The sequence below is a fragment of the Strongylocentrotus purpuratus genome, unplaced genomic scaffold, assembly GCF_000002235.5.
Source record: "Strongylocentrotus purpuratus isolate Spur 01 unplaced genomic scaffold, Spur_5.0 spur5_scaffold_3, whole genome shotgun sequence".
NCBI lineage: Eukaryota > Metazoa > Echinodermata > Echinoidea > Camarodonta > Strongylocentrotidae > Strongylocentrotus > Strongylocentrotus purpuratus.
In genome coordinates, this window is record NW_022145609.1 from 28,373,784 (window position 1) to 28,395,073 (window position 21,290).

At 36.1% G+C, this 21,290-nt stretch overlaps 1 protein-coding gene across 2 annotated transcripts; it reads left to right on the forward strand.

The window, feature by feature from the left end:
- Positions 1 to 1,943: 1,943 nt before the first annotated feature.
- On the forward strand, positions 1,944 to 19,709 carry LOC753250 (beta-1,3-glucan-binding protein). 2 transcript variants are annotated; one of them, XM_030996570.1, is made up of 13 exons: positions 1,944 to 2,245; positions 4,264 to 4,365; positions 5,023 to 5,148; positions 7,469 to 7,582; positions 11,597 to 11,739; positions 12,264 to 12,338; positions 12,964 to 13,024; positions 13,417 to 13,599; positions 14,212 to 14,289; positions 15,648 to 15,765; positions 17,252 to 17,326; positions 18,356 to 18,497; positions 19,070 to 19,709. In XM_030996570.1, exons 1-13 carry the CDS (start codon positions 2,122 to 2,124, stop codon positions 19,301 to 19,303), a joined length of 1,575 nt encoding a protein of 524 aa, XP_030852430.1. In that variant the 5' UTR covers positions 1,944 to 2,121; the 3' UTR covers positions 19,304 to 19,709. The 2 variants fall into 2 exon arrangements, with proteins under 2 accessions (XP_030852430.1, XP_030852431.1); XM_030996571.1 differs by lacking the exons at positions 1,944 to 2,245; positions 4,264 to 4,365; positions 5,023 to 5,148; positions 7,469 to 7,582 and adding an exon at positions 10,826 to 11,071.
- The last annotated feature ends 1,581 nt before the right edge of the window (positions 19,710 to 21,290 follow it).

Genomic DNA, 21,290 nt, shown 5'->3' on the forward strand with positions numbered 1-21,290 from the left:
CTCACTTGCGCCAAGTTACTGGGTGAGAAATAAAACAGTGCATTGAACAAAGACAGTCAGACACACACACACACGCGCGCTCACACACACACACACGCACACAAAGTCAAACGCGCACAAAAAATACACGAAAATTATGAAAAATCCAGTTAATCCTAGTCTCTGTCTAATCTCTAGAGTCTAGATGATGGGTCTATGTAGGCCTACAGGTAGTCAAAACCACATTAATTGTAAAAGAGGACGTACATAACAATTATAAAAATTGTACTGCCGCTTCTTTATTATTATTTATTCGGCATTTCAAAATACAAGAACAATACAGAGTAATATGCAAATTACAGCAATTACAGGAACATATATATATATACATGATAAAGAAAGGACCTGAATCAGAGATGATGGGGCTGCCTGGGTTTGGAAAAGGTTAACTAAATTACCATGACCCACAGGTCTTCCTTCCCACAAGGCTAGCTTGTTAGAGACAAAGTTTATTTGTGGTGCTGAATTCTGACGATGCAGTCTCTTCTTTGTGTTGTACCGACACGAGAGCTGCAGTACTACTTGGTCCCGGTCCTGGTCCTGGACTAGTATTACTAATAATAGCGTGATGAATGCTAGCAGAAGTGGATGGTGCTGTAGATGGGATTTCATCACTCATTTATGAAGGGCATCTGATCATGCGTATTAAAACAATTATGTATGATTTGTATTAAATACTCTGCCTTCATACGTTAAAATTATTCTTGCTTCTTCATTTAATATTTGTTGGTTTTACTCAATATATTTCCCTTGGCTCCATAATACACATGTATATATTGCATTGTTGCACCGGTTTCTATTTTTCAATATAGATACTCTGTCTGTTTTATTGATAACGATTGTCTATTCTAGACAATTGATGCATATGAACGTTGTGAGAAAAAGACAAACTGTATCATATTGCTTAAATTGCTGTGCTGTGGGATGTTGACTTGTTATCGTCTTTTTGTATTATTTTTGTAAAGGAGAGAATACCAGCGAGAGAGAGAGAGAGAGAGAGAGAGCCACAGAGAAAGAGAGAGAGAGAGAGAGAGAGAGAGAGAAATAGAAAGAAAGGAGACATTTTCATAAGTGTCACGTGAGAGACTTTAAAAAAAAAATTATTATTGCTACGGACACACAGAATAAAGGGAAATAGAGCTTGTTAATTAAAGTTAAATTGTAACGTTTAATTTCCAATCATTTCTCCTGTTTCACACACTTTGTTTTGGCTTCAGTAATAATACAGTAGGTCTATGTAATTAAACTTATCTTTAACAAAAATAATTCTGGATGGGTAGTTTCCCGTCTGACATCGACGCCGGTCAGAGCTCGTGTCGTCCACTTGGCCCTGGCCTCCGCAGACGGCGTCTTTGCTCCACTTGGCCCCGGTAGTCGCCCCGGATTCTTGACCTCCGCAGACTGAGATACGATGGTGTGCGTCCCGATCCCAGACAAGAGCTAGCCCCCGACGAAAGCTATGGATAACCCGGTAGCAGTTGAGCTAGCCTCTCGTCCCGACGTGGAATTACCCTCAGATATTGACTTTAATTGCCGACTTCTAACATGACGTTCAGTCTATTATAGCTTAGGTGGTTCTCCTCGATTGCAGAAAATCCACCTCTTAATATACCCTATACGGTTACTAAGTAAATTCTAAAAACATGACTACAAATATTTGGAGAGGAAATCATCTTACAAAGGAAAATACTTGTATTGAAAAGAGGCTTCCTAAATGTGTGCCAAACAACAGATAAAACATGTACACTGAATTAATGACTTCCCCAGGCCTATTCATAGGGAACAATACAGCTTGGCCTGAAAAGAAAACATCTGACCTTAACATCTTCACCTGACCTTAACAAAGAACACTCCAGACCAGAGAGCTAAACAAATACATTTCTTTCCTGACAATAAGCAACGAATCGACTAATTAATGATTAATGTTTTGAGGAATTTTCTACGTGAGATTTTGATAGCTACCTATGGTTGCATCTTATCGTTATCAAAATCGTGGTCGCAGCTGGTAATTTTTCCATGAATTCACAGTATTCATCGTTTGATGTACGATGATCAGTTAGTCGTTAGGACACATTCGTCAAGATGGTCGACTTAAGACACGTATTCGCTTTGCTACCTGTTATATTAATTTCGATTAATGCGTATGATGTTAAGAATCCTGAGATCTCACTCTTGACTCCTCGGGGAGTCCGATTCGCATACCCAGGTGAGTAGACTCTCTCATTCATATTTAACATTAGTAATTCACTATATCACTATGTTATAATTCCACTTCATCAATACCATATTGCTTCCTATCATATCAGTCAATGTCCGCTCATAAGCGTCAAATGAAACAGATAGAAATAAATGTTGTATAATGCATTATTGCCATTAAATGATGAAATCTTTAATGTCCGAATTTTCGCAAATGAACTTAATATTTCGTAGCGGAATTTAGACAAAAACTGAATTGTAATAAATAAAAGCTTCCTCAGATGCAGTCTTTGCAAACATTTATTAACTTTAAAGTATTACTTTTTATCTCTAAAAATCTGTAGCAGATGTGTGTTTTTGTGTTCAACACATAACACAGTGTCATGGGATCGTTAACATCGTCAGCACTGAAAGTTTCTTGGTTGCCTTATATTTCCTATGATCTACCCTATAACAAGTCTATCATGTTGATAAAGTTATCAGAAATACTAACATCTATGATGTAGTTGGTACATTTTCGGGATAAAATACCTTAGACTTACCGATTTCGCTCTCTGATTCTCAAATATATTTCTAATCGTTTGCTAGTCATCATTACGTTCAACATTTTACATATAAAAGCTTTATTTTTTATATTATGTTGCCTCAAAGGAAAGAAGAAGAATTTTAAAAATAAATATTATCATTTATTTCATCATCCCGAGCATTATTTAAGATTTAAGAAGTTGATTATTGCAATCATGATTTTCATTAATCCAAGCCTTATTATTAAATGAAATTAATATAATCATTGATTTTTTTATTATAAACTTTTTGATTAACCGAAATTAACTTCATCATAATATTGAATTGTAGATGTATATATATAATAATCATTACGTGTTGGTTATTTCAATTATGAAGCAAACAACTTTAAAAAGTTTATAAGAAGTCGTCTTTATTTATCACAAATCCCATCGTAAAATTATAATCTGCGTCAAATTACAAATAAGTATATATGATACTATTATTTTCTTTAGTGAAACTTATCGTTAGAGTTGATGTACAATTCACAGCACATCCAGCTTTCTTCACATACAGAAGTATATTTTCCCTACCTTTATTCGGACAAGATGTGCATTCCTGTTCATTAAATATAAGTATCCAGATTAAAATAAAATTTAATATAAAAATGGTCATTACTTTCTTCGTTTTGATTAAATTGAAATTCCTTTAATCATCAGTACTTTTTGCATATTAAGCATTCTAATGAGATTAAAAGTGATATCATCATTAACTTTTTCTTCATTGTAAGCATTCTGATTAGACTGAAATTAATTTTATCATTATCATGAAAGTTGAAACTGATATTATATAATATTTATGTTCTTCATTGTATTAAGCATTTTGTTAAGACTGAAATTTATTTCATCATCATTGAATAGAATTTACTCACCACTTTCATACAACATGCAAAGTCAAATCATACCACTTTAGATTTCTTACAAATTAAGTCAAGATATAAAACGTTATAAACACTTATAGGTAGATGATCCTATACAAAATATATAACAAAAACTAACAGAAAATGATGCACAACGTTCACCACTAGCGTATGCATGATTTTTTCAAGGGGGGGGGGGGGGGTTAACATTTTTAAATCGAGCCGAAAATTTTGCAACGACTCAGCCAGCCGCTGAATAAGCGGGGGGGGGGGGGGAGGCTAAGAGGACACTTTTTTGTTTTGTTTGGTTTTCATTTACCATGAAATTTTGTAATATCCACTGGATGTTGAATAAGATATGAATTATATTATTACTTTCCTCATTTTTGACAATAATAATTGGATGAAAACTAATTTCATCATAATTTCTGACTTAATTTTAAAGGCTACAAAGGCTAGAATTTCATGATCATTACTATTTTCATAATAAGCACGGTGATTAGATTGAAATCAATTTCATTTTTATCATTGTGTTTTCATTTTGAATGTCTTGATAAGACCCATAAAGTATTTAGACCGCTACTTCACTTATTTTTTTTATATAGATGAATCTGGCACAACCCTGGTAGCTTTTCACTATAACATCAATACACCACTATCTGGTGTTGGGGCTGGTCAATATAACTATGATGTCACTACTACAACAGGTAATTATTCACATTTAAAAAAATTATTTTGGCTTTAAAGTAAGGATGGCAGACCTTTACTCTTTGATCAGTGTGTATTGTGACAGTCTGAGCAGATAACACTTAAATCCCATCCTTTATTTCGTCATTATAGTTTACAACATACTTGACACTACCACCAAGCATACCAAGTGACATACTTGTATTGGATTTCGAGAGACAAATTTTTGTTATTGCTCCTGTTTTATGGTCAATTGGTATATAATCACTGGTCAGTAATATCAAATCTGGCGCGTTATAATGCATTATAAATGTTGGGGTGGTCAATATAACTAGTGTTCTCTTCGCCGTACATATTAGATTAAAATAAATCAAATTAAACCGGCATTTATGGTTGAAAGTTATATAAAAAATACAGTTTGTATAAGTAATGTCATGCCTCTTTTCTAAACTTATTGATATCAATAGAAAATTAAATATTAAGTTATTTTACATGATCCGCCGTATATAGAATGAACATGCATTATGCGCTTTATAGTCTTGTTAACTTGTTATGCATCATTTTCGTATACAGTAGGCTTGCGGGTGCACCATGTGAGAGAGAGAGGGAGGATTGAGGAGTCTATTTTCATAGTTGTATTAATAAAGTAATAAATTGTATTTGTGTTTGTATGGCAGATGGATACTTCGTCCATGAAAATAGAGACGTGGATGTTGAGAACGGTGATGTGGTGTACTACTGGGTGTATACAGTTTACACGGGCCTTGGTTACCAACTAACTGACCAATCATGGACAGCATCTGGTAAGTGGGAGTGTTTACTAACCTCATATCCTCTGTATAGGCAATATCTGATAAGGAAATGTCCATTATGGGCATTGCTTATATACAGCGCTTCAGCCAATCAACGACAACTCCCGGTAGGTACATACATGTATACATTGATTATGTTCATACCATATATAAGACTTCATCAGCCAATAGACACCAACCATATGACACAACCCTGTAAATATGTAATCACGTACTCCGAGCTCCTTGGTCAGCTGAAATACCCATTGGTAAAATATTGCTTTGATATTTTTCTTTTCATTTATTTCATGAAGAATCATAATTTCAAAACAAAAGGACGTGTGCTTTAATCAGAGACATAAGGATGTGACACTCCATTCGAAATTGTTAGACCCGTGTTGATATATCGCAAACAAGGTATTACATGGTTGATCATGTTTAAAGATGAAGTTGAGTTCTGGTCATGCGATTGCATTGTGAAAGAAACGGTGTGAAATCGACCAGAAAAGGTGGATCATCTAGCATATAAGAATTTGTGTGTATTGTAAGGTTCTGGAATCATCAAAATGATAAGAAATATGGCCAAGTCTTGGTAAAGTTACAAACACTGTACACATAAAGATGTATATGGGACTACACGTACACGTGGCGTAAAAAACATACCCCGCGAGTTTTTACGAGTTACATGACATATTTAGAATATAAAGGCATTTGAAGAGCCATGCTTTTCAGGGAACATGTCTTATCTGATGTTCTTCCACACTTGCATAATAAGAATGATAACGCTCACAAATTATTTTTCACCTCTTCCCAGAACTCAACCTTCTCTTTAAGTGACACACATGAAACAAATGAGAACTTTACAGGGGCACTGGAAACTGGATTTAAAAGCAATTTTCAATCTCTCGCTGATTACAAACTTTAGAACCTACAATCCCCCCTCCTGATCTCATAATATTTTTACATCTAATGTTTTTATACTATAAGCTATCATCTCCCTCCATATCATGCCCTCTCCAGCAGATAAGGAACTTATTTTCTAATTCATGACGTAATAACCAGAGAGTGCTGGTTAACACAACGCACCTCTAAGGTATCCTATAGTTGACGTCTCCTCTTAACAAAAATGATAAAGAAATAAAATGCTCATATCTTTAGCAACTGTTTTCCCTATCGTATCAAATAAGTTTTTAAGGAAGTTTCAAAAATCCCGTCCTCAGGAAACCTTTCCATAAATATTTCGCAATCAATTATGCTGTCCTTGCAATCTCTGCCTCTCTATTTGGACGTGCCAAGGGTTTAATATATTTTACGTCCTTAGAAATTCAACCATTTCTTAAAATACGAGAAACGCCCCTTAAATGACGATGATATGAGCACTTGTATTCCCACATGACCCCATCCCCCACCACCGTCCATATTTACAAACTCATATAAAAACTATTTGTACTTGTACATTGTTATTAGTTTAAAGAGAAGCTCTTGAAGAAGTAACAAAGGTGAATAGGTAATAATTGGCAAAGAACGCATGAGAATCGCGATTATTTACTGCCATTAAGTAGACACTGGAAATTTAGTATCAACAAGCACAGTGCAAACAACACATGAACAAACAAGTTTAGCAAAAGATTCTAGTCAACGTCTTTGGTTATAACCATATGGTTGCATCTCACGTTATCAATATCGTGGTCATATCTGGTACCTTATCAATTCCTTGACAGTATTCATCGTTTGATGTACGAGGATCGGCTAGTCGTTGAAGAAGACATTAATCAAGATGGTCGAATTAAGATACGTAGTGGCTTTGCTACTTCTTATATTAGTCTCGATTAATGCGTATCAAGTGACGAATCCTGAGATCTCCCTCTTGACTCCTCGTGGATTCCGATGCATATACCCTAAAAGAAGTCTGCCTAATTGATTACGATTGTCTAATGTAGACAATTTATGCATGTGAACGTTGTGCGAAAAGGGCAAATTGTATCATATTGTTTAAATTACTGCGTAGGGGTGTTGACTTGCTAAGTAAATAAGGTCATCATGTTCCCCTGACGCACGAAAAAAAAATCAATGTTATGCTCCCCCACGTAATTAGTATTATATCTTGAATGTGGCACCCTTCTCGCTCTATCTATGTTGGAACAAATAAAGAAGTATTTCATTATCTCTTTCTCTCCCTCTTCCCCTCTCTCTTTTTCTCTCTATCCGTCTCTTGCCGTATTCGTCTTCTTCTTCTTCTTCTACTACTTTCTGCTTTCTCTTTTATCATGTTTATCAATCTTCTACATACCTGTCTGTCCCCATGTCTTTGCCCATCTTTTTTTTTTTACAGAAACTACAGAAGCTCCTGCGACCAATCCCCCTGCAACCGAATCCCCTGTGACCAATGCCCCTGCAACCGAATCCCCTAACCCAGGCACCGGCACGACACAGTCTAGTGGTGGAGGTAGGGTTTTAGTCATGCTTTCATTTCAGAATTCTTGATAACTTTGTACCAATGAACTAAAATCCAATAATCAGTCATGTGTTCATCAATTAATGTTATTTATTGCACATTATTAAAATCACTTCGTGACAGAGGATACAAGAGTGTGAGGAAGGACGAAGCTGTATCGTCATAAACATCACGAACACAGAATTACTTGTTTAAACCAAGGTCCATGGCACAAAATAGTTTTGCATGTAGTGCATCATTTGCAGGGTCATTTTTGATCTTTTCTTTTCCAGAAAGAAAAGAAGAAAAAAAGACAAGGGAGAAGAAGTTTACAAAATTTAATAAAGCATTACCAAAATGAATTTCTTTATTACAATTAACAGAAACTGATAACTTTTTTTTCCTCGTGAAAAGAACTCTAGAATTTGTCAGTAAAATTCTTAAACATTTTGCCGTTTTTGTATACAAAAATATTATATAATTGCCATACGGAGAAAAATATCTCATGTCGACATCAGTGAGCGGGAGAGTGACATTTTTCATGAAGTACAAAGACATGGTGAGTTGCTCGCTGATCATGATTATGAAAACCTGAGTTAATTCATTGTGTTATGTGATTTTCGACTCATATTATTTTAATTTTTCTCCAAATTTTACTGGTTATAAGTCCTTTTTTCTCCATCAAAACCCGCTTGATGCAAGTTGAAGTTTTCTGTTAGACAATAATGTATTGAAGAGAACTTAAGGTAAACTTGTAAAGTCAAAATCTGTGAGCTTTCCTCTTAACATTGCCATGCGGCAGCAGTAAAGTATACAAACCTTAGCTGGGAGAGAAAAGGGTATTTTGGCTAACTGTCATCATTTTACTTTCAGTATGGAAAGCATTTTTAAAGAGCCTGTGTTTGTATCACAGGGAATATTGATCAAAATATAATTTTTTTTTTACATGCAAAAATTATTCGTGACATGATAATAGACCATTTTTTAAATAACAAATTTCCTATTTTAAATGCATTCAAATGTCAAATCAGTACATTTCCCTGGTTAATTTGAATACATACATCCGGGCATAATGTGCTGTAATGACCCAAAAGCTTGTATGGGATTTGCCTGATGTAGCAACAACTGCTTTCTGTATGCAAGAAAGCCCTGGGCAGCGTCTCACGAAACCGTCATAAGAACAAGTTCACCGACATCCCATTGAAACGCGTGTTAAACTTAATACACGCGTTTCGATGGGATGTCGGTGAACTTGTACTTCTGACAGTTTCGTGAGACGCTGCCCAGTACGAAAGCTCATGCAGAGCAGGCTTCTCAAACAGCCGTTAGTAACCAGATTTATCTTGTTACGAGTATTGTTCAATAATTATCAAATGATTTTCATTGCATTGTTATTTGGACTACATTTAGATACGTCCCATGCCTTTTTCTCTTTGCATATAATTCAGGATTATTTAATAGACTAATAGTTTGACATGCTCAAGCGAAGTTGGACAGAAAATTCTTCACAAATAGAGAAGGTTCATGTGCCTTTTACAGAAACTTTGTGAGGATTCATTTTTAATAGTTATTTATGAAACAGAAAATCAATTTATCATAAGGTTAATGCTGTGTTTTTATTGCCTCTAAAATTGTTTTATCATTTCAGATATAAGAAACGTAAGGACATAAGAAATTAAACAAAGTTACTCAATCATAAGTCCCTCGTACTTTGGACTATTACAAGACTTTTGAGAGGGGGGGGGGGGGCTCTTGATTATTTTGCCTTTTTTTATCCACAAATGTCGAATACCTTTACTTTGTATCTTTATCCTGTCATGTCAACTGACTGTCTTAGCTTAGCTTTGGTGATAACAGACGGCAATGTTCCCATCGATTGGTTTAAGTCGTGACTCATTGTCTAGGTAAAATAATCAGCTGATAAAAATTAAGATTAAAAGGCTAGAGAAGGCTGCTGCAGAAGAAGAGGTAAACAAAGAAATAAGAGCACGTCGTAGGTCCATGGTAAAAAAGGGGCTGGCAGAGAGGTAGATGGTAAACAATGAAGTAAGTAGGTTAGAGGTGGCAGTTGGGTAGTTTATAGTCAACTATGAAATGATTTGTGGGTTTATAGGTCTGCAAGGGGTAAAACATAAATATTGTAAGAAGGGATCGAACGTAATGACTGATGGGAGAGGAGGTACAGACCAACATGATTAGAGAAGGCTGGTACGAGGTAGGAATTAATATGTTAAGGCGGATGAAGGGTAAAACATACCAGAGTCACTAGTAATATATCCATGAGTTATCAATAGGGTAGCATACGACCATTTCGGTTTTAGACAGATAAGTCGAGCACAGTATTAGGGAGTAAGTAAGGGCTTGTAGAGTTATATAGGGATTGATGAGGGATAGGGCACGGTAGGGGTGTTAAGAGAAAAACAAATTACTTTTTATCAGAAACTGATACTATCAATATTTTGCGATCATTAACACAATTTATTTCAATTGGCTACAGCTAGCCCCCCCCTCCCCCATTCTGATCTCATAATGTGTTTACATCTGATGTTTTATACTATCACCCCCTATACCATCTCCTCCCCATCAGATAACGAACATATTTTGTAATTCCTGACGTAATAACAGGTGTTGGTTTACACAACGGACCTCTTCAGATTCTTATATTTAACGCACTCCGCCCCCCCCCCAACTTTAAAAAAATGATAGAGAAATAACATGCTCATCTATTTAGAAACTGTTCTCCCTATCCCTATCAAATATTTTTTAAAGGAAGTTTTTAAAATCCCGTTCTCGGGGAACCTTTCCATAAATATTGCGCAAACAATCATGCTGTCCCGACAATCTGTGCTTCTCTATTTGAACTTGCCAAGGGTTTGATATATTTTGGCCAACGTCCTTACAATTCAGCCAAATCTACTAATACGAGAAACGCCCCTTGAATGACGATGATATAAGCACTTGCATACCCCATCGCCGTCAATATTTACCACCTCGTATAAAAGCTCTTCGTACTTGCACATCGTTATTAGTTTGAAGAGAAGCTCTCTGAAGAATTTGTACTAAGGTGAATTGGTAGTAATTGGCAAAGAACGCATGAGAATCGCAACTATTTGCTGCCGTTAAGTGGACATAGGAAATTTAGTATCAACAAGCACAGTACAAACATCAAAAGCACAATCAAATTTAGCAAAAGATTTTAGTCATCTCACCTGACTCTCTTCATCTGCAATATTCGCGTTCATATTCTATCTTATCGAAAGCAGTGTTTCTTCAAGATGACAACGGCAACCATTGAAATGAAATCCAATGGGAACCATCAATCTAAGAATGATTTAATTAGTGAGGAAAAGATAATGAAGAGTTCGTCACCATATTGCAAGGCTTTTGGAGTCGTAGTAGTTCTGACGATTGGTGCCGTGATCATCACAACTTTGGTATTAACGATAGGAAATAGTTCCAGTGATGCTCCTCCTCTTGTTGGTGATGATGATCCTCTCATTGGTGCGGAGGTTTTTGTACTGATTATTTCACATAAATGTAGTTATTTAGATTATATAATACTTTTTTTTAAAAACATTAGTATGTGTTTAATATACTGATTACTTCATACTGATTACCTTTATAATGTATGAACTCTATCTTTGTAAAATCAGTAACTCGGCTTTACCGCAATGATGTTTGTTTGTTATCAATAGACCATTTATCATTCGATATTTATTATAGTATTTGTACTGCGAAGCTATAGTTGCTATTAAAGAAAACTATAGATTTTTCATTTGAATCAACAACAAAAGGGCGATTTCGATATGCTATTTTACATCCCATAAATACAATATTTTACTGATATCGAAACAGTAAGAAAATAATCTCCCAAATATCCATATTCGTTGGACATCATTACCAGGGTAAAACATATCATTCCAAATACACATGTTCGTTGAAGTTAGGTCTGTCAAAATTATTAAATTAAAGTGGTGGATTAAAACGCAAACATCTAGCATGCGTGAATGATATTTTTGTTTATAGGTACGTCGCAGTGTAGCAAGTATCCTTGCGATGCAGCATGTGACATGTCAACTCCACCTTGCAATGGTCTCATCTTCCAAGAAGAGTTTGATTCTTTCAATCTTGACATCTGGCAGCATGAAATGACTGCTGGAGGAGGAGGGGTATGTTAAATCATTAATTTTCAAATGAAAAGTAATCACACATTCTTTTCAACAATGTAAAAACTGAGTTCATTATAACTGATTGCCTGTAAATCTTACTTTTTTAAAGTGAGTTACGTTCATTATGCTATAGTATAATGCAAGAAAATCTAAGAGACAAACGAACACATCAGCTCATTACTAATAATAGTATCGAAATATCACTTGCATTATTTTCTTTCTTTCTTACTTTCCGTCTTCATTTCTTTTGTTCTTCCTAAGTTTCTTCTGTATTTATTTTGTATTGTTTTGCTGTGTTTTGTATTTTTCGCTTTAAGGGCTTTTTAAGAAAATCGTTATCATTTCTTTATTTATTCATTTCGGACCATCCCCGGTACAAAAGCTCTCTTGTCATAAACCCCATTGCGAAGAATAGACTGCATGAACAAATTTCAATGAAATATGCTGATGCTGATGGCAAATATCCATGAAAATAAAAGTTATGTTGTAGTTTATTTTACTTTGATATTCATTTCTATTTGCAGAACTGGGAATTTGAATATTATACCAACAACCGATCAAACAGCTATGTTCGGGATGGAAAACTCTTCATAAAACCAGTAAGTATCATCATCACCATCCCCGGGTTTTTCGTGTTTTTTCTCATCTATTTTGTAGTTTGTATGATATATATTTCAATATAACTCAATACTTATATTCGATAAACATTGTAATGCTGGTTTTGTTTATCCTTTTGAAAGGATACGAGAAGCAAATTATACCATGAAGTTAATTGGCTCGGATAAAGGTATACGAAACAGGGAAACTATGAAAGTTAAAGTTCGAACAAAGAAAAGGATAGTTATAGACTTTTCAGAATTTAGTTCTCTGATTATACTGAAAAACACGCCTAAAATACCCTTCTCATTCGTTGTAACTAAAAAAACCTCAAAATCTTTCGTCAGTTTATAGAAGAGACTTTAATTTCCCAGTAAATGATATTTATTGGTTAATCAACTAAACTGATTTGGTTTGTGTCCTCCCTTACAATGGTGTCTTCAATAAATAATAATCGACATGATGCAATAAAAATACAAATTAATGTCAACAGTGCAGCACACTATTTGGACAGATGAATGTGGTTATCAATACTAATTTCTTGCTTCGCACACACCCCTTAACTTCCCCCTCTTTATCCTTGTATCCCTTTTTTGTAATCTCTGTTTATCTCTCATCTTTGATCAGACACTTACCACCGATAAATTGGGAGAGGGTTCGCTGTCATCTGGAACGTTAGACCTTTGGGGTGAGTTCAAAGCTTCTATAGAGCACCCAACATTCAAATTATCATGTGTTACACAATTTGGTCAGTACTGGAAAAGATAGTGCGGGGGCTGGCTGCTCCCGTAGCCTGCCGGTTCAGTGGGCAGGCAATGTGTTTGGTACTATTGGTAAATATTTATTCACCAGGATCAGAAAACAAACACGTAAGATATTTGAGAATGTCTGTTCTTATAGATACGATTTGAAGAAAAAAAGTTTTTCTTATGATATAGCAAGGATTTGAACCTTAAACATATCACGATTGTGGAAATATTCTCCATCATGATGGTGAGAAAACTGACAGAACTGTATCAAGAAAAGATTAATAATTCGACCATAATTTTATGCATTTTTATCACTATGTTTACGATATAGGTTCATCCCCAGCTAACTTGTGTACCGGTAATGCATGGTATGGATGTTCGCGAACGGGATCCAATGATAATCTATTGAATCCGATACAGTCTGCTCGTCTACGTACTGTCGAATCTTTCTCATTCAAGTATGGACGACTGGAGGTTGAGGCTAAGCTACCCACTGGTGATTGGCTTTGGCCAGGTATGACGTCATTGCAATGATATAATTAAACGAAACAGGATAATGATATTTTTAATACGACTCCTAAAACCATTATCGTCATAGAAAGTCATTGTAACTTATTAATATGAGGATCGAAATTTGTTCAAAAACCTCAGAATCGCTAACATAATCACATTGATAATTGTATGATAAAATAAACAAAGACCTAAGTAATTTACAATCTAGAGGGAAAACATTCTCATGTTGAATTTTTCTTCTTTCTCGCTGTAGGAAAGATCCAAAATTGTGTGCACGAGGGGAGGGGATGGGGGGGGGGGGGGAGCATAAACCTGAAGATATCCTGGCTAGAACAAAATAGGAAATAGAGCTTTTACATGCTGTAGTCTATTGAAAATTGCCTTACAATTAAAGTCATTTCTTTTTAATCACAAAAAATTACACATTTTAATTTTGTTAATACTTATGGTATGCCACATTGGAGTTTTAAGAGGGGGTTTGGGCCTCACACCCTAATCAAGTATTGTTTTATTTATAGAACACATACTTAGTTAGGTACAAATAAACGTATAGGCCTAGTAATCAATTGTTAAGTTGAAAAATCAAATAAAGAGATGGTAATTGTTTTTACAGCTATCTGGCTTTTGCCAAAGCATAACGGATATGGAGAGTGGCCTGCCTCTGGAGAAATAGATCTGGTTGAAAGCAGAGGTGAGTATATCCTGTCCTTGATATTGTACATGGTCGAAAGGAAGACTTGGGGACCCAGGACCAAAATCGAGTTCAAACCAATTGGAGCAAAACCAATTGAAACCAGTTGCCAACTGGTTCCAGTTGAAACCAATTGAATACAGCCAACTGGATCCAGTTGAAACCAATTGAACATTCCCAACAGGTTCCAATTGAAACTAGTTGAACATTCCCAACTGGTTTTACGGTATCAACTAGTATCAACTGGAATTTTGACCGGGGATGGAACCAATTTGGGTAACTGGAAATAGTCTTACTAGTTCCAGTTGCACTTCTAACTGGAACTAGTTGGGGAAATGGAAATGGCCTTCTAATTGGAACCAAATGAGTAACTGGAAAAATGATCTTACTGGTTCCAGTTAAATACAAGATTCAACTGGATTCAGTTGCAATCTTCAATTGGGTTGAACTGGAATTGACACGTACACCATCCAACCTTTTTCCAGTTAAGGCAATTGGTTTCAACTGGAAAATTTGTATTCCTATTGAAACCGATTGAAACCAATTGAAACCAGTTGGAGATTTCAACTGGTTTCAATTGGATTTTGGTCCTGGGAAGGATGGCGGAGGGAACTTCACACTCGTGCAAGGCGAATATATGCTGTTCTTTCCATTTATTGGCCAGCAAACAATCGCTCATTCCGACCCTCACATCATATGACGTTATGATCTAACATCCTTATAATCCTGAATATTCTGCTGAGAATAACAGTACATCTTCTCATTTTGTATAGGCCTATAATCTCATCGCATCTTTATAAAATATCACAATTAAAACAGCACTCAACTTTTTCAGGATCAGAAACAGGGTGAAGATTATGGATCAAATAGCGCCTGCCATGAACGTTTTTAAATCGAACGCATATTTTAAAAATGAAATTACAAACCCTCCCAACATAATCAGGAGTGGTATTGAGGAGTGGTTTTAGATCAGAGCCGGTATCGGAGTGAGATCTGGCATTAAAGGGTACCTAATACTGGGAGGATATCATGAAACCCATGATTAAATATTCATACTTCAAACAATCAAACTTTTAAAAAGTAGGACATTTTTTCTGACTCACTCTGTAGAGTAATGTTATGTACATATATGATGTTTCACATACAGATTGGAGTAATTACGACGTTTCACATATTTTCATTTCGTTTATTACAATGATGCATTTAGTAGGCATAATCTGTTTCTAAGATGATAACTAGATATAATAAGGGTGGATTCGGGAGGGGTACAAAGGGTAGATGCCCAGCCCTCCCCTTTCCTCTCCCCTCGGCCAAAACAAAGCGATTGACTGTATTTTACTAGTAATTATTTTGATTAGGTAACGCTGATATCAAAGACGCGGATGGTTTGTCAGCTGGAGTAGATCAGATGGGCTCTACTATGCATTGGGGACCATTCTGGCCTCTGAACGGATATCCAAAGACACACGCAACAAAGTAAGTCTATTATACAAAGGAGATTAAATCTCCTTGATTATATATGGCATTTAATAGCTCATTCAGATATAGTTTTTCAGATTTTTGTTTTGTATGTGTTAGTGAACTGGGCGGAGTAAAGGTTCAACGCGTATTCCTGTATAATATTTACAGAAATGTTATATTAAGGGTATCACAATTCCTATATCATACTTTCTTCATACGATGGTTGACCGCTGCATGTCTGAACGAGGCTTAAAGGTAGAGGAGTGAATACCTGCTTCGGGAGTCATATTAGGGGGTCAATTTGTTGGGAGTGGCTTGCACTAAGATTTGATCCACTTTTAAAAGAAATATATAGGCCAATTTGGAGTGGATTTAACTCCTACTCTCTAACTAAAAAAATCGAGTGATCACGGACGTCACTCCTCTGGAGAGTGAAAATGTAGTGAAAATAGAGGGAACATTCACTCTTTTCTTCTTAGAGAGCACTCTAAAATCAATCGATTTTCACTCCTAAACAAGTGATCACGGACGTCACTCCCAAGAGAGTGAAAATAGAGTGAAAATTCATTCTTTTTTTTAAGAGAGTAGTTTACAGACATCAATACCACTGTTATTGTTATTGTTCATATTATCACATGTTGTTCATATTATCTTATTATGTTTATCATTGTTATACTATTGTTATATTGATACTATGTTGTAAATATGTTTGTACTCTCATACCCGAGAGGGGGTCGATAGAGTCAATAAAGTCTTACAATCTTACAATCTTACAATCTTACTGTTAGACTATACTCTGCAATTAAAAGGGGTCGAGTCTACCGCTTTAATATATTGCGCCATCGTCCAAAGAGAGCGTACATATAGAGCGATTCCGGTTCATGTAGTGTCAGTATAATATTCTGTCTTTAACAATTATTAAGGAAATGTTTCGTTCATTATTCCTTGAATCTTATCAAATATCAGTAGATGAAATTAGTTCCTAAAACCCATCAAATAGCCTACTCCCTTTGACGGTGACAAAATTATTACGAGACTGGCATTCCGTTATCTTTTCCTAGGGATTTCTTTATTCTGTTGTGGACCTTCTGGAACTTCCATCTTTTCTACATTTCTATTGTATTTATTTTATTTATTTATTTCTGATATTTAGACAGGGTGACTCATTATCACCAATAATAGTGGTCTTCCATGAGGCCCTGTTAAACATAATGAGGTGCATTATAGTTTAACAAATAATAATATTCATAACAATATCTTGAACATAAATTCATAATGCAGTTGGTGTCGTGGTGAATTTCGTCTGTGATTCGTAGCTTGTGTCGTGTTGAATTGCGTCTTTGATTGATAATAGGAACTTTTAGATTTGCGTGGACTGATACGTGTGACGTCCATTCAAGGCAGTGCATTAAAAGGACGTCGATCGCAGCATAGAATATTGTCTTCGTGCGAATCTAAAAGTCCCTATTTACTGGACACTATGAATTCTTGTTTTAATCAGGAATCTCCCTGAGGGACAAACCTTTGGATCAGGCTTTCACAAGTACACATTGGACTGGACTCAAGACTCAATGCAGTATGTCATTTGATTTAAATATGATCATAAATGTCCTTTGGCAATACAGATCTATATTTGCCAGTAAAATACACAAGAAAATGCGTTTATTAATAAGGAGTAAACGATCGCTTTGCTTCCACGCTGAATTGTACAGTTACTTAATGAACTTTGGTTCAATCCCGAGGAAAATGTGAGCAAATTTAGTTTGTATTTTTGAGATGATAAGTTTAGGTATATAGGGATGCTACCAGGCCCTGTTGAATAAAACTTACCCCTGATGGTAACTTTCTCTCAACAGCCAACCAAATCAAGGTTTCCATGGAAGTTACTATTAATGGCAAATTACCACCAATGCTATTTTTGTTTGCAACAGGCTAGGACCGAGATTGTCCGGAGCGCAATGGTCCTTGTAGACAACTAGGTCGGAGATTAGACCGCAATTATCAGTCTTAATTTCTTGATAATGTATTTGTATTTATTCTAAAATTTCATTCACATGGTACATGAATATTTTTACAAAAACCAAGGCATAATGAGTATTAAAAATATGAAGGGAAAAGATCATTTGAGAGATATATCATGGAAACAACATAAATAATTGAAGAAGACAATTATGTATCTATGCATTACTGCAAATTAGATTAAATGTTTAGAAAATGACAAATGATAATTCTTACATAACCTTGTTATGTTGATAATTTACCTGCTCGTGTATTGCATTAATTATGGCAAGTGATATATGGGTACATCAGATAGCAATAATTAAAGCTTATCTGTACTAGTTTATAGGAGGGATTAGACCACCCTGCAAGGTCACTGGACAGGTGGTTATCTCATCCGACTCAGCTCTCAATTAACATAAGAAAAAGAGGATTATGGGGGACCAATGGTCACCGATTAGGCATTGTTTTATATATAGAGGGAGCAAGTAGCTACAAGTAGTACAGTGGGCCTTTAAAACGAAAATTGCAATGTACAGTTAGAATAGTAAAAAAGAATTCAATTGTAATACTGATGATTCTATTGATTGTATGATAACAATTATAGGTTCTACGTGGATGATGAGCTTCTATTGAATGTTGATCCTGCTACAGGCTTTTGGGACTTGGGTGAATTTGAGAATGATGCACCAGGCATTGACAATCCATGGGCTTACAATCCTAATAAACTCACTCCATTCGATCAAGAGGTACGTTCAGTATAAACTTCTAAGATTAGTAAAATAACATTATTGATTGAAATTACTTTTATTATCCTATACTTTAGATTAGAAATCAAAGTGAACAAGGGCAATTTGGTTTTAGGAAGAGGAATTTCTACAATATGCATCAATAGCGAAATTGATGCAGTTCTTCTATTCTCTCAAGAGCTCCATTTCCTTCTGATTCAATAAACCAGGGGGGCGTTTCACAAAACTTGTCATCAGTGTCAAATGACACTTTGGGTTATAAGCTACTGAAATCCTTGTTTCTGATTGGTTAACAGCAAATTTGTCACAGGTTTTTGCCATGTGTCATTGAAAAAGGGCTTTGTGAAACGCCCCCTGGTCAGTTTGAAAATGATTTTTTTCTATTTTTAACAATATTTTGAACAAATATTTTCGGCCAATTAAATTTTGATCGGACATCCTCTCCCTTCCCCCGTTAGAAACGTTCTAACGACGAGTTGGTCCCATACTTAATTTCTTAGATGGGATTATAGTGTACCGAAAGAATTAGCATTCGTTCCATTCTTTTATCTCTTTTTTTTTGTTTAAACTAGTTCTACTTGATCCTGAACGTAGCTGTAGGAGGAGTCAACTATTTCGGTGATGGGTTGACATACACCCCCGCTAAACCATGGTCTAATGACTCCCCTACGGCCTCTAAGGATTTCTGGTCTGACTTTAACACTTGGTATCCTACATGGAATGGTGAGGAAGCAGCAATGCAGGTCAACTATGTTCGTGTGTACGCAGAACCAGGGCAGACAACTTATCACCTACGTGATCGTTAAATAATGTACCATCAAACCTGCTGTACGTGATCAGTAAAAGAACCACGCAAATTAGCCCCATAATTTCCATATTAAAAGAAGGTTATTTCTAATGATGGGATTCCAATGAAATAGAAAGACCATTTTGTAGATGTTCGTAAATATAGCATGATCTTTTAATATTATAGTCTATATAATATTCCAATATATTCCAAAACGACGCGTACAAACATGAGTAGTTTACATGACTACAATAATGACAATACGAAACTATACAAGAGAAAAATTCTTACTTTGTTTTTGAGAACCATGTAAATAATACTGATGAGGTTTCCTGGGTAAACAACACTATTAATATATACTTTCATAAAACCTCCCTCCAGACCTTGATGGATAACACCATCTCTGACTGTCAGCATGCACTTATCAAAATGGTTCACTCGCATTGCTTCCTACTAACCCATACTGTGTTATCAATTACTTAAATATTATCAATGGTTACTTCAAGTCCCGCCGCAGCACTGATGTCCTTTGGCAAGACATTGATCTACATTTGCCACTCTCCACCCAGGTGTTAAATGGGTACCCGGTAGGATGCGAAAGCTAATGTGGTTAGATTAGCAAGTGAGCGCATGTAAAAATGACGCCTGGCTGGAATGCTCCCCAGGGAGTGGAGAATGTGCATACATTGTGTGCGGGTAAGCCTGAATCCAATGACCGGGGTAATAATATACTTATCTGTAAAGCGCTTTGTGAGGGCCTCCGGTCCTGAAAAGCGCTATATAAGAACAGCTATTATTATTATTATTATTGAATTTTATTTATGCTCATGGATTGATGACGTGGGTTGCCTTCAAATTTACAAATGTATCACCATCTGTATAGGTGTATATTATCAATACAAATCAGTGGTTTCTGAAGTCAAAATTCATGAATATTTCTGCCCTTGCTAAAGAGTTTGTATGCTACTTTCAGCATCACTTGGAATTACAGTTAAAATGAAGATTGAAATGAATCATCAATAAATTAACTTGCCAGCACTAGATATAGATAATTTCAGTTTGTCTGTCTGGTTGTTGTGATCCGGGCCCCGTAACACGAATCTTGGCAATTGATCGTATGATTGATTTTTTATGATTGATCGCATTGAATACTATGTGCAATGAGTCGCACAAATCAATCAATCGTACGGTTGATTGCCAAGCTATGTGTTAAGGGGCCCAGAACATAAAGAGAGAGGGAGAGAGAAAACACAACGAGAGAGAGAGAGAGAGGAAGATGAGGTGGGAGAACAGAGAGAACACAAAGATAGAGAGAAAGCGAGAGAGAGAGAGAGAGAGAGAGAGAGAGAGGTGGGAGTACAGAGCGAACACAACGAGATGGAGGTGGGAGAATAGAGAGAACCCAAAGAGAGAGAGAGAGAGGGATAGAGGTGGGAGAACAGAGAGAACACAAAGATAGAGAGAGAGAGAGCGAGAGAGAGAGAGAGAGAGAGAGGTGGGAGAACAGAGAGAACACAACGAGATGGAGGTGGGAGAACAGAGAGAACACAAAGATAGAGAGAGAGCGAGAGAGAGAGAGAGAGAGGTGGGAGAACAGAGAGAACACAACGAGATGGAGGTGGGAGAACAGAGAGAACACAAAGATAGAGAGAGAGAGCGAGAGAGAGAGAGAGAGAGAGAGGTGGGAGTACAAAGCGAACACAACGAGATGGAGGTGGGAGAATAGAGAGAACCTAAAGAGAGAGAGAGAGAGGGATAGAGGTGGGAGAACAGAGAGAACACAAAGATAGAGAGAGAGAGAGAGAGAGAGAGAGAGAGAGGTGGGAGTACAGAGCGAACACAACGAGATGGAGATGGGAGAATAGAGAGAACCCAAAGAGAGAGAGAGGTGGGAGAACAGAGCGAACACAACGAGAGAAAACATGAAGAAAAAAGGGGAAAAAAAGAAGAGAGAAGATGAATAACTCAGATAGTGCGGTATGGTATGTAATCCAGTAGGATTTTTT